Source organism: Heloderma suspectum, chromosome 5, assembly GCF_057233095.1.
Source record: "Heloderma suspectum isolate Gila_16-S chromosome 5, 16-S_ref, whole genome shotgun sequence".
NCBI lineage: Eukaryota > Metazoa > Chordata > Lepidosauria > Squamata > Helodermatidae > Heloderma > Heloderma suspectum.
Window position 1 is genome coordinate 198,952,420 of NC_139462.1, and position 14,956 is coordinate 198,967,375.

Here is a 14,956-nt window from a genome sequence, read left to right on the forward strand (position 1 = left end):
GTCAGGAAGGCTAAAGCTGAGAATGAGCTGAGGTTAGCAAGGGATGTTAAAAACAACAAAAAGGCTTTCTTCAGCTACGTGCATAGTAAAAGGCAGAGGAAAGAAATGGTGGTTCAGCTATTAAATAAGGATGGCAAAACGATAACAGATGACAAAGAAAAGGCAGAGGAGCTCAATTCCTACTTTGGCTCAGTCTTCTCCCAAAAGAGGGGCTATGACCCCCCTGGCAAAGGCGAAGTACAGGCTGAAGGGGCAGGATTGCAGCTTGAGATTGACAGGCATATGGTCAAGGAACACCTCATTACTTTGAATGAGTTCAAATCTCCAGGGCCAGATGAACTGCATCCTAGAGTCATAAAGGAACTGGCAGAAGAACTCTCAGAACCACTGTCTATTCTCTTTGAGAAATCATGGAGGACGGGGGAAGTGCCAGATGACTGGAGGAGGGCTAACGTTGTCCCTATCTTCAAAAAGGGTAAAAAAGAGGAACCTGGGAACTACAGACCAGTCAGTCTGACATCAATCCCTGGGAAAATTCTGGAGCAGATCATAAAGCAATCCATCTGGAAGCACCTTGACAACAATGCCGTGATTACTCGAAGCCAACATGGATTTGTCAAAAACAAGTCCTGCCAGACAAATCTGATCTCATTTTTTGATCAAGTAACCTCCCTTGTAGACCGTGGGAATGCTGTAGGCATCATATACCTCGACTTCAGCAAAGCTTTCGACAAAGTGCCCCATGATATCCTGATGAGCAAACTAGCTCAAAGTGGGCTAGATGAAACAACGATCCGGTGGATCCACAGTTGGCTACAGAATCGGACTCAAAGAGTGCTTATCAATGGGACCTTCTCAAGCTGGGGAGAGGTAATGAGTGGGGTACCGCAGGGCTCAGTCCTGGGCCCAGTGCTCTTCAACATTTTTATGAATGACTTGGAGGAGGAGGTGCTGGGAATGCTGATCAAATTTGCAGATGACACAAAATTGGGAGGGATAGCTAATACTTTGGAAGACAGAAACAAAATTCAAAGGGATCTGGATAGACTGGAGCGCTGGGCAGAAAACAACAGAATGGCATTTAATAGGGACAAATGCCAAGTTCTGCACCTAGGAAAAAGAAACCAAATGCACAGTTACAAGATGGGGGATACGTGGCTCAACAACACTACAAGCGAGAAGGATCTTGGAATTGTTGTCGATCACAAGCTGAATATGAGCCAACAATGTGATGTGGCTGCAAAAAAGGCCAGTGCTATTTTGGGCTGCATTCATAGAAGCATCGCTTCCAAATCCCGGGAAGTACTAGTTCCCCTCTACTCAGCACTGGTTAGGCCTCATCTGGAGTACTGTGTCCAGTTCTGGGCACCACACTTTAAGAAGGATGCAGACAAACTGGAGAGGGTTCAGAGGAGGGCAACAAAGATGATCAGGGGACTGGAAACAAAGCCCTATGAAGAGAGACTGAAAGAACTGGGCATGTTTAGCCTTGAGAAGAGAAGACTGAGGGGAGATATGATCGCATTCTTCAAGTACTTGAAAGGTTGTCACAGAGAAGAAGGCCAGGATCTCTTCTTGATCATCCCAGAGTGCAGGACACGGAATAATGGGCTCAAGTTACAGGAAGTCAGATTCCGGCTGAACATCAGGAAAAACTTCCTGACTGTAAGAGCAATACGACAATGGAACCAATTACCTGGGTAGGTGGTGGGTTCTCCCACACTGGAGGCCTTCAAGACGAGGCTGGACAGCCATTTGTCAGGGATGCTCTGACTTGGATTCCTGCATTGAGCAGGGGGTTGGACTCGATGGCCTTGTAGGCCCCTTCCAACCCTACTATTCTATGATTCTATGAGAAACAAGCATGAACCGAACACAGCTTTACAGTGAATACAATACAACCCCATATTTGAAGGGCTGGTATAACTGGGGATGGGAGAACCAGCACTTTTTGAGTTTGCCTAAGTTCTCCAAAAACCACTTTGAAGCTCATTCCATCTCGCTCCCATTTTTGTCTTCAACCAGTTTTTTGGCTTGTTCAAATGGGAAAAGTGTGCATTTTGAACAGGAACAGTGCAGATTGTTGTGTGTATTGTTCAAAAGCGTGCAGTTTCCCCCCTTTAACTAAAGTGTGAAAATTCTTTCTTTTTTTTTTACAAAAATGCACATTTCAAAGTACATACACACACACACACACATGCACATACACACACTAGATAGACAGATATAATATGAGTTTTTCAAATGAGATCACAAATTTGCAAATTTCCAAACATTTCTTGAAAAAAAGCACTCCTGCTTCCATTCACATTCAAGATTGCACACAGGACATGTTTGCGTTATCTGCAAACAAAACCAAAATTCTTGTACATCCCTAGGTGGAACATAGATCCCCTTTTACATGGAATAATTGGTGCCACACACAAACACTCTAATCAGGGCATAATTCAGCATGGTAGACAACTCCGTCCTTCTGAGTACCAAAATTCTGAGTTGTTCCAACCTTTCATATCACAAAATCAATATCCATAATAACCTCACATTTTCCCAGCCCCATTCTACAGAACCCTACTAATAATGAGAGGTGATCATTTTACTGGCAAGACTGACACCTTTTTTTCTTTTTGTTTTTTAACCTGGAAACACTCTACCTGGAAGTAGCAACACAGCAGGCAGAAATCAACAGTTGAACTTTCTTTCTGCATGATGTCTATGAGTTATGCAGTTACTAAAGGCACAAAAGCTCTGTTGGGGGTGGGATGGGTGGTGGCAACTTTCTCTGCTGCTGTGAAGTGGGAGAGCTGAGGAGTATGGAAGTGATCTCCCCAATTTAATGGGAAATCCCATAGCATCGCATAAGAAAAATGGAAAAAAGAGAGAAGATCCTCCTTCATATGCACATGCACAGGACGGGGGTATCCTGTTCTAGCTGCCCTGAAGAAGCACCTGGGGGAAGGGCCAGATATCCTTTGGCCTATTTGACATTTGGGAATTGTTCGGCTGCACAGCACCATCCAGCGTCTTTTGGGATGGATTCCTTCAGAGCCTGGCAAAGCCTGTTTCCTTAAAAAAAAAAAAAAAAAAAGGCAGTCTGTTTCCCCTTCAAGAAGGTTCAGACCACATCCTATACATGCCCTGGTTCTGTCTCCACACCTGCCCTGCTTCTGCACCCCCTTCCTCCCCAATAGGTGTCCATTTACTTGGTTTCTGAGTTCTCAACACACATGATCAGGTGCAGATATCTGTGTGTTGTGAACTTAATATTAAAGAAATCCTATTTATAGAAGGGTTAGTCATAGTTTTGATATATTATAAGGTTTTTAATGCTATGATTGTTTGTTTGTGAGTGTGCATTATATACATTTTTTTCCATTGGTAGAGAAAGAAGAGGTTCCTGGACCAGCACATAGCACAATTGTGATGGTGGCTATCCTGGTTACCCTCATCCTCATTGGTGTGGGTGTCACAGTCTATATTTTCTACAAAAGAAGCAGGAAACGGCAACAAATCATTGCTGGTGCTGGCCATTCTTTGTATCATGACAATGAGATTATTCTTCAGCATGACCCAGAAACTCCTGAGGACAACAGACAGGGGGATTAACAAGTTTAGGCTGCAATCTGGCATACACCACCGGCAGTAAGTCCCATTGAACTCAATAGGACATACTTCTGAATATAAGATTGCATTGTTAATAAATTAATAGAAGTAACCATCTGGAAAATATTTTCCCAAGCAGCAATACAGAGGGGTTGCTTTCTACAATTAGACTCATGCTGTGGAATGTTTGAATTCATAATAGTTCTTCAGTGAAAACATGACAATATCCTTTACTGAATATAAATGTTGAAGATCATCTCATTATCCTCTGGCAACCAAGAGCCTACAAGATACTGTTGCCTCAATTCGGTGCATGTTGTTGTTGTTCAGTCGTTCAGTCGTGTCCGACTCTTCGTGACCCCATGGACCATAGCACGCCAGGCCTTCCTGTCCTGCGCTCTCTCCCGGAGTGTGCTCAAGTCCATATTCATTGCATCAGTGATGCTATCTAGCCATCTCATCCTCTTCCGCCCCCTTCTCCTTTTGCCTTCAGTCTTTCCCAGCATCAGGGTCGTTTCCAGAGAGTTTTCTCTTCGCATTAGGTGGCCAAAATATTTGAGCTTCAGCTTCAGTATCTGTCCTTCCAATGAGCACTCAGGGATGATTTCCTTTAGGATTGACTGATTGGACCTCCTTGCAGTCCAGGGGACTCGTAAGAGTCTTCTCCAGCACCACAGTTCGAAAGCATCAATTCTTCGGCGCTCAGCCTTCCTTATAGTCCAGCTCTCACAGCCATACGTTACTACTGGGAAAACCATAGCTTTGATTAGACGGATCTTTGTCAGCAAGGTGATGTCTCTGCTTCTTACTATGCTATCTAGGTTTGCCATAGCTTTCCTCCCAAGAAGCAAGCGTCTTTTAATTTCATGGCTACAGTCACCGTCTGCGGTGATCTTGGAGCCCAAGAAAATAAAATCTGTCACTGCTTCCATTTCTTCCCCTTCCATATGCCAGGAAGTGATGGGGCCAGATGCCATGATCTTTGTTTTTTTAATGTTGAGTTTCAAACCAGCTTTTGCACTCTCCTCTTTCACCCTCAACAAGAGGCTCTTTAGATCCTCTTTGCTTTCTGCCATTAGGGTGGTATCGTCTGCATATCTGAGGTTGTTGATAATTCTCCTGGCAATCTTAATTCCGACCTGTGATTCATCTAACCCAGCGTTTCTCATGATGTATTCTGCATATAAGTTAAATAAGCAGGGCGACAATATGCAGTCTTGTCATACTCCTTTCCCAATTTTGAACCAATCGGTTGTTCCATGTCCGGTTCGTACTGTTGCTTCTTGACCCTTGTACAGGTTTCTCAGGAGACAGGTAAAGTGGTCTGGTACCCCCACCTCTTTCAGAATTTGCCAGAGTTTGTTGTGAATACATTCCATGGGGTTTTCTTGGCAAGAATACTGGAGTGGGTTGCCATTTCCTTCTCCAGTGGACCACATTTCGTCAGAACTCTCTGCCATGACCTGTCCATCTTGGGTGGCCCTGCACAGCATAGCTTATGGCTTCACTGAGTTATGCAAGCCCCTTTGCCACAACAAGGCAGTGATCCATGAAGGGGTCGGTGCATGTAGCTCTTTAAAAATCAAAATAAAAAATTCTACTGATCAGTGATGGGGGGGCAATCTGGCTGTCACTCCCCTTCTGAAGAGTCAGTTGCTAGGAATTTAGCTTTAAAAAAAGGATACTATACGTGCAATCTATGTGCTGTTTCAGACAAACTACATGCATAGCACCTAGGGCTTTTCTACACAAGGCATTTGTAGTGCACTCATCAACAAATGCATGGTTGTTTACAGGTTCTTTAGATGATGTCACCCTCCAGTTTCACTTTTGTGTCTAACCAGCACTTTTGGCAAGTTTTTTTTAGAGCAGGGAAAATACAGCATTTAATTATGAAAGTGAAAGAAAGCATGATTTCCTCTTGGGTATTTGCACTATTCTGCTATATCACAGTGCCACCTAGAGGTTATGCAGGAAAGGAAACATTCCTTGTGTAGTGCCCAGATCTCAATTCTGCAATGAAACTGAAAGTAGATTAAAAGTCAATTAACAGCCTTGTGCAGAAAAGCTCCTAGCTGCATATGCAGTTCCCTAACAAGCTAGGGATATTTATGCAGAAGCCTGCTTCTGCTTAGAAAGTGCCTCTACCCTTTATTTGTTTGGGGGCATTTCTCATGAGGGTTTAAAGCTACATGGTTTTATTTGTTTCCTGAAATTTATTGATAAATGTTTATTTGTTCTCCTGGGTCTTTTAGTTTTGTCTCCCAAATACCTCACCCCACCCCAATACACACATTCACATTGGGAATGCATTAGTGCATTTCACATACAAGTTATTTTAAAGTCGATAAGGGAGCAATCTTATGGCCGCTAGACAATGGCTAGACAGCCATAGGACATCTGTTTCCCCGAGAACTGACCTTCCCTCATTTTCACGCTGCCTCGGAGGCAGTGCGGAACAGCCCCGTCCTCTGCGCTCGCAAGAGGAGTGCGGAGCCGCTGAAAAGGGGTGTTTGGGGGGGGCACTCCAGGGCAGGGAGGGCAGAAATGACACATCCAATGTGTCGTACAGCAGCCTCCTCCCCCGCTCAGCCCTCCTGTGCCTAGATAGCTGCAATCGGCTGTCTAGCCAAAAATGCAGGGCAGGAGAAGCGCGGAGGGAATGATCCCCTCATGCTTCTCTTGCCTTGCATTGGATAGGCCGCCTATTTGATTGGATAGGCCACCTATCTGAATAGAATTGCACCCTAAGTTGTGCAAAGTTTAGAGAGGAGTAGAGATTACATTAGCATTGGCTTATGAGCTTCCTTATATTGCTGCTTTCCCTCGGGATAGTGCCACCAAGCAATTGTGTGAATACCGATCAAATGCTATAAGATAAAACAACAACAATACTATTATCTTGACAACCATCTAATACTATTGCATAGCAACCATCCAATCAAATATACATCCTTGATTTCTACGCTATCTTCCAGGGAACTCTAGACTCTGGGACTTTATCTGAGGGTCTTGAAAGGCGGTGGGGAATCTGGAAAATTTTAATCACCACTACTGATCTCCCTCTGATGAACAGGCACAGCAGAGTATTGTATGTGTTCTAGGGCACACTCTCTGTTAACAGTGAGCAATGGTGTAATTAGAAAACAACAAAGAGTCCTGTGGCACCTTAACCACATCTGATGAAGTGGACTGTAGTCTACAAAAGTTTATGTCATAATAAATGTGTTAAGGTGTCACAAGACTCTTTGTTGTTTTCGCTGCAACAGACTAACGCAGCTACCCCTCTGGGAGTAGGATAATGAAGCAGATGGAAAGAAATCCTGAGAATTAGTACATGTACCTTCTTGATGAGACCAGTGCCCTCAAACTCACCTTATAGAAGCATAGCATCATAGGGTTGGAAGGGGCCTACAAGACCATAGAGTCCAACCCCCTGCTCAATGCAGCAAGCCTTCCCAGGCAGTCTCCCATCCAAGTACTAACCAGGGCTGACCCTGCGTAGCTTCTGAGGTAAGGCACATCCTTGTATTTAAATGGGCTCCAGTAAAAGTTAGTCAACAGCTACACTGCCCCAATGCCCTACTTTTAACAGCAGCTGTCAAGGGCTCCTTGGAAGGCTCTCTCAGTCTAATCCAGTAGCCAAGTCCAAACACAGACAAAGGGATTCTTTTCAAAGCTTTATTCTTCTTTTACAACCTAACAACTCTACAGGTAGCAACTAGATCTGAGCAGCAGCATCCCTATGCCCTAAGTTGGAACAGTTGGTCCCCGTTTGAAAGGCAATTACTGGCAGACCCCTGAATATAAGGACTAGGGAGAATCCCTCCCCTTTTCCCTTCGATCCTCTGGGCGCAACCGTTCTTTGAGCACGAACCGGGCGCTACGCCTCCTTTCCGCACCCTCCATTTGGCGCCGCTCTCTGCGTCTGCGCCGCGCATCCACCCAGTCTGCTATCTGTGCTGGGTCACTCCCTGGACTGCTTTCTAAACTAGGAATGTGGGTGGGAGGAATCTCCGCCAGCTGTTGGTCCTGGGAAAGAGGAGCGTGCTCCTCTTCCAGGAGCGACTGCTCTTCCTCAGCATCAGAACTACCCTGGGATTCTATGGACTCAGTGTCCACCCTGACAGCAGCAATATACAATAGAGGCTTAATAGCAACACCTTGTGGACAATTTTTTTTTCTGCTTGAAAAGATGCTGCTGCTGTGTATGCCACACAAATCAGTCACACTCAAAAGCAATCAGAAAAGAAACATTGGAACGGGGGGCAGGGTGTAGTAGTGACTAGAGCGCTGCCCTTGGATTTTGGAAGTCCAGCTTGCAGTCCATGCTCAGCATACCATCAGCTATTTGAGTCGTCTAGGGCAAGTTCTGACTTTTTTTAAAAAAAAATTGTGCTAATGCTAACTTGTCTTGTTTCTTTTTATGCTGTACTGCTTATTGATTATATTTTATTTTGAAAAATATTAAAAGGCAGAATATGTAAATAAATAAATAAATAAATAAATGGAATACACGTCTCTAGCTTATAGCTACAGGAAACAGCATTATAGAAGATGGTGCACACATTTTGAAATCAGATGCACAAGTTCCCACCCTAAAACAATTAGGTCTGAATAATAGCTGTTCCGCTGCGTTGGTATTGGGGCTGCCACTTCTATAAAGAAAGAAAAAAACAACCTCTATTGCTCATGCCCTTGAGCCAAGGCAAGAATGAGCCCCACCAGCCAGTATAGTGCTATCTCACTCCCTCTCAAAATATTTTAGGATACCAGGCCATTTTCTCCCTGATGCAGGAAGTTTCAGTTACAAGCACGAGCAGTCTGTGGAACGTTAATAACAATAGAAACAAAGTAGTAGGTCATGGCTATTGGCCCTCTCTAGTCTCCCACCACACCCATCTAGGAATCGACCTTGGTACAACACGGACAAGGAAGCCGGCAGCCGAAAAACTACATGGCTAGTTCAAATCCATACATACAATTCAGAGGGGGAGGCAGGGGGGCTTTGTTGCCTTCTTAGGGTTGTTGCCAGGTCATAATATTGCTTTGGCAGTAGTAGCCACAAGTAGCAGAATTCTCTCAGCATCTAGATTCTAGACCTAGCGTTCTCATACTCCTTCGCCTATCTAACCTGCAGTCCTTAGCTGTCCAAACCTCTGCTGCTTGTCCACTGTCAGTATTGCATGACTCCTCCCATCTCAAGGTGCCTATGAATAATTTTACCTCAGTTACATTTGCCAGTACTTGGAAAACAACATTTGATACCTCAGGAGAGTTCACTGCCCCCAAGGGATCCAACCTGTCAGGATAGCACCTAATGAGAGGATAAGGTATGAGAGAACCAATCCAGAGTACAGCCCAGAAGTAAAGAGTGTGATCAGGAGTCCAGATCCGAATCCAGACATATCCAGCAAGGGTCGAGCTTAGCAATAAAGGCACAATGTCCTAGAAAATAATTAATCTATGTTAGAGAATTATTCCATGTGCTTGCAAACCCTGGTGTGCTTGCAAGTCCTTGCAAGATCCATACCAACAAAACCGAACATACCCTTGCATGAGATCAGGCCAACAACATTCAACAGCAACAACTAAAAGTGCATAATTTTGTATTTATATTAACATTTCTGAGTCACCTTAGGGCCAAAAGACAGCAGAGAAAGAAACTGTAATATATGCAGCATATTATCATGGATATAAACATTTAATAAAGATATTCCTCCCTTCTTTCACTTATTGTGATTTATGGCATTAAAAAAGCTGGTTCTGCTTCTTCGTTGTTTAGGAAATCTCAAATTGTGGAGGGCTGTCATCCAAAATGTAGAAGTATAATTAATTTTCTTTGTCATGATTGAAAGTCTAACATCTAAAACAGAAATATACTATAAAGGAATTCTGGCTGCCAACCCTTCAATCCCCAAACTACATGGTGCTCCTTTTATTGGCTTGCAGGTGTAGATGTCATGTATACAAAGTTGGGGGGTTCCGATGGTGCCAGATGGGCTGGCTGACACATACATATTCATTGTGTACACATCTTTGCTGCTGAAAAGACATTAAGGTAGGGGCAGGCAGGCCTCTTGGAGGAGGACATTCCACAAATGGGGAACCACTGCTGAGAAGGCACGTTCACTTATAGCTGCCTATTATACCTCACTTGGCAGGGGCAGCCAAAGAAGGTCCCCAGATGACAATCACAAGGTATGGGTAGATACATGTTGGAAGATGCAACTGTTCAGGTACCAATGTTCAAAACTGCAAAGAGTTTTAAAGGTCAAAACCAGCACTTTGAATTGCTCCAAAAATGAACTGGGTGCCAATGAAGACAGTGAAATATGTTCATAACGCCCAATCCTTGTTAGTACTCTTGCACCCATGTTTTGTAGCAACTGAAGTTTCCAGGATGATTTTAAAAGCTGCCCAACATACAATGCGTTACAGTAATCCAAACAGGAGATTACCACGGCCATAGGACACTGAAGCCAGGCGATCCCACTCCAGGTAGTGTCATACCTGGGGGGTTTCTCCATGACAATGGAAGGAGATGGAAGGAGAAGCCAATCGTGGCTTACCCAGATTTTTCAAGGAGCCAGCTTTGCTCCATGCAGGGCTCCAGAAGCAAGCGTATCACACCAGTAACTGTTGCTTCACAGAACATACTTCCGGGTGGGTGGGTGGGAGTCTGGAGTGAATGTCATCTGATGGGCAGGGGCTGCTCAACCAATACGAGAGGCTCCCCCCGCCCATCCAGGCTCTTCCCTCCTTTCTCCTTTGATAAATCCTGGGAGGTTTCCTCCCCTGTCTTTAGGGAATTAGTGCTTTAAAATGTGCTATTTCAAGGGGCGGGGGATCTCTGTAAATTCTGATGTGCATATTCAGGGGACAAGCCTCATTGCCCACAATGGGAGTTGGTTCTGAGTAGCCACTAACTGGTTTGTGCTGGGAAACACAGGAGGGACAGGAACAATCTCCTTCTCTGCCCCCCCTCCCCATACTTCCTTCCTTAAAAAAACAATATTTAGAGGAACACAGTGGTCTTCCTGCCTTGCTGAGATCAATCGAAACTTTGACATTAAGGCTCTCTAAATGCATTACTTCGGTTCATGGGAATCTCAGTAACTTCAGGAGTGTGCATTTTGGAAACATCTATATGCCACCCTTTCAAATACTGAAAATGTTGCAAGGTCCTCAATCCATTGCATTATAAGAGATAAGTGTTTATCCTTCCAGTGTTGTAATCTTAGTCTTTTAGCTGTCAAAAGGGTGCAGAGAATCCATTTATGCTGACCATTTGTCTGACTTGGCCACAGTGACACATGCCTTAGTTACATCCCGTTTGGATTACTGTAACGCGCTCTACGTGGGGCTGCCTCAGAAGAGTGTTCGGAAACTTCAGCTGGTTCAAAGAACTGCAGCCAGACTGCTGACTGGGGCTGGTTACAGGGAGCATGCAACTCCCCTGTTAAAACAGCTTCACTGGCTCCCAGTCTGTTTCCGGGCACAATTCAAAGTGCTGGTTATGTCCTATAAAGCCCTACATGGCTCGGGTTCAGGTTATTTGAAAGACCATATTCTCCCTTATGAGCCTACTCGTGCCCTGAGATCTTCAGGGGAAGCCCTTCTCGCCATCCCACCATCATCACAGGCACGCCTGGTGGGAACACGGGAGAGGGCCTTCTCGGTGACTGCCCCAAGGCTCTGGAACTCCCTTCCCAGGGAGGCGAGAGTGGCACCCTCCTTGATATGTTTTCGCAGGCATGCAAAAACTTTTTTGTTCCAGCAGGCCTTTGGGGATAACTAGTCTGGACCTGGGAAAATGCGACGTATGGATACCATTTTTGTTGTTCTGGTTGTCTTTTAATGTTTTAATATCTTTACAATTTTAATATTGATGATTTAATTATATTTTTAACTTTTATACAGTTGTATTTATATTTCTATTTATAGGTTTTAATTGTATCAGTTTTAACGCTGTAAGGCCACCTTGAGTCCCAGTATTGGGAAAAAGGCAGGATATAAATAAATATAATAATAATAATAATAATTTGTTAATTTCCATAAAGCAGGTAAATAATTTCAAAGTGTGTACATCAGTGAATATTAAAGATTGTTCCAGTACAAATTTTTTCTGTGTAATAACCTTCCTGTAAAAAGAAGCAACTACAGGACATTTCCAAAACATACGTTTAAAAGAACCATTGGCTGTATTGCACTGCCAGCAATTAGCTGAATTAGACAATCTCTTATTGAAGAGACGTGGTATCCAATAGACATGAAGCAAAAATGTTTGCTGAATAAGACGCAGCCCAAGATCCATAGACATGAAAGGTGGATGTCAGTTAGGCATCTTGTGGCGGTGCCCTCTGCGGTATCACAAATTCCCAAATGCACCCAAAGGCCCAAAAAAGGATGGGGACCCTTGCTTTAACCCCTACGTTGAACACCACTCAAAAAAGTAACAGGTGCAATTTCCTGCCTCTCTTGCTATGTATCCAGTTCTGATTTTACCAGCTCCCTGTCAGAACCCTGTAGAATTCTACTGAGCAATCTCAACATAAATAATTATGAACAAGTAACTATAAGCAGGGGACAAAAATAAATGTGCCAAATTTCTACATTTTATGCTTCCTTTCGTCCTCAAGCCAGCTTACATGATTCTGATTTTTTTTCTACTTAGCTTCACAACAACCCAGACATTTAGGCAAGAATGAGGCAGCAGGGTTGTTCACATGTTACATTTAAAGCACATGCATGTGTTGATCTGTACATATATACAGTTATATATCTGTAACATTCAACATACAGTATGTATGATCTATGTACACAGACTGATGTTCTATGGAGTCTATATGGAGTGTATATGTATTCTTGGGTTTTGGAGGATAGCCTGGTATGGAAGAGCATTCCTTCACCTGGAAATGCATGTGATAGAACCCTGTAACCCTTGTGTAGCTGCTGCACTCAGATTTCTTGATTAACAAACAGTGGAAATAGGGATTAAAAAAAAAATCTTGAGCACATGGGTTCCTTTTTTAAATTCAAATGATTGCTGATAAAAACTACTGCTGCTAATCTACACATTAGTTGGGCTTGCGTAGGATTGTGCTCTGTGGAAAAGTTACAAATTCCACTTAGAATCATAGAATCATAGAATAGTAGGGTTGGAAGGGGCCTACAAGGCCATCGAGTCCAACCCCCTGCTCAATGCAGGAATCCAAGTCAGAGCATCCCTGACAAATGGCTGTCCAGCCTCGTCTTGAAGGCCTCCAGTGTGGGAGAGCCCACCACCTCCCCAGGTAATTGGTTCCATTGCCGTATTGCTCTGACACTCAGGAAGTTTTTCCTGATGTTCAGCCGGAATCTGGCTTCCTGTAACTTGAGCCCATTATTCCGTGTCCTGCACTCTGGGATGATCAAGAAGAGATCCTGGCCTTCTTCTCTGTGACAACCTTTCAAGTACTTGAAGAGTGCTATCATATCTCCCCTCAGTCTTCTCTTCTCAAGGCTAAACATGCCCAGTTCTTTCAGTCTCTCTTCATAGGGCTTTGTTTCCAGTCCCCTGATCATCTTTGTTGCCCTCCTTTGAACCCTCTCCAGCTTGTCTGCATCCTTCTTAAAGTGTGGTGCCCAGAACTGGACACAGTACTCCAGATGAGGCCTAACCAGTGCTGAGTAGAGGGGAACTAGTACTTCCCGGGATTTGGAAGCGATGCTTCTATTAATGCAGCCCAAAATAGCATTTGCCTTTTTTGCAGCCACATCACATTGTTGGCTCATATTCAGCTTGTGATCGACGACAATTCCAAGATCCTTCTCGCTCGTAGTGTGGTTGAGCCACGTATCCCCCATCTTGTAACTGTGCATTTGGTTTCTTTTTCCTAGGTGCAGAACTTGGCATTTGTCCCTATTAAATGCCATTCTGTTGTTTTCTGCCCAGCACTCCAGTCTATCCAGATCACTTTGAATTTTGTTTCTGTCTTCCAAAGTATTAGCTATCCCTCCCAATTTTGTGTCATCTGCAAATTTGATCAGCATTCCCTGCACCTCCTCCTCCAAGTCATTAATAAAAATGTTGAAGAGCACTGGGCCCAGGACTGAGCCCTGCGGTACCCCGCTCGTTACCTCTCCCCAGCTTGAGAAGGTCCCATTGATAAGCACTCTTTGAGTCCGATTCTGTAGCCAACTGTGGATCCACATGATCGTTGTTTCATCTAGCCCACTTCGAGCAAGTTTGCTCATCAGGATATCATGGGGCACTTTGTCGAAAGCTTTGCTGAAGTCGAGGTATATGATGTCTACAGCATTCCCACGGTCTACAAGGGAGGTGACTTGATCAAAAAATGAGATCAGATTTGTCTGGCAGGACTTGTTTTTGACAAATCCATGTTGGCTTCGAGTAATCACGGCATTGTTGTCAAGGTGCTTCCAGATGGATTGCTTTATGATCTGCTCCAGAATTTTCCCAGGGATTGATGTCAGACTGACTGGTCTGTAGTTCCCAGGTTCCTCCTTTTTACCCTTTTTGAAGATAGGGACAACGTTAGCCCTCCTCCAGTCATCTGGCACTTCCCCGGTCCTCCATGATTTCTCAAAGAGAATAGACAGCGGTTCTGAGAGTTCTTCTGCCAGTTCCTTTATTACTCTAGGATGCAGTTCATCTGGCCCTGGAGATTTGAACTCATTCAAAGTAATGAGGTGTTCCTTGACCATATGCCTGTCGATCTCAAGCTGCAATCCTGCCCCTTCAGCCTGTACTTCGCCTTTGCCAGGGGGGTCATAGACCCTCTTTTGGGAGAAGACTGAGCCAAAGTAGGAATTGAGCACCTCTGCCTTTTCTTTGTCATCTGTTATCATTTTGCCATCCTTATTTAATAGCTGAACAACCATTTCTTTCCTCTGCCTTTTACTATGCACGTAGCTGAAGAAAGCCTTTTTGTTGTTTTTAGCATCCCTATCTAACCTCACCTCGTTCTCCGCTTTAGCCTTCCTGACGCCATCCCTGCAATTCTGTGCTACCTGCCTGTACTCTTCCTTTGTTACTTGGCCTTCTTTCCACTTCATTATAAATATAAACAGTCCAGTTGCGTATAGCTTTTAAAAAAATTTCTACCCACCAAAAACACCACTATGAAACTTTGAAAATACAAAAAAAATATTTGGTGACAAGAATGGATTTAATAAGGAGAGGAAAAGAGGGAAGGAGGCAAGATGAACAAATCAGATAGCTATGCAGTTTAAGCAGGTCAAAGCTTCACTTACCGAAGGCCCCGTGAGGTTTACAGTCCATGAGATTTCCAATGAAAGGGTTACACATAGAAGGGCTGAGAAAGACCCACGTCTCAGCCTTGTGCATCAG

General features: G+C 44.0%; 1 protein-coding gene across 1 annotated transcript in view; it reads left to right on the top strand.

The window, feature by feature from the left end:
- The window catches only part of LOC146345055 (macrophage mannose receptor 1-like), a 75,563-nt gene extending 71,960 nt beyond the window's left edge, over window positions 1-3,603 (top strand). The window contains exon 30 of the mRNA XM_084859829.1: window positions 3,380-3,603. Within this exon, the coding sequence (XP_084715955.1) occupies window positions 3,380-3,603 (224 nt within the window). The remainder of the gene's footprint in view (window positions 1-3,379) is intronic.
- Window positions 3,604-14,956: the final 11,353 nt, after the last annotated feature.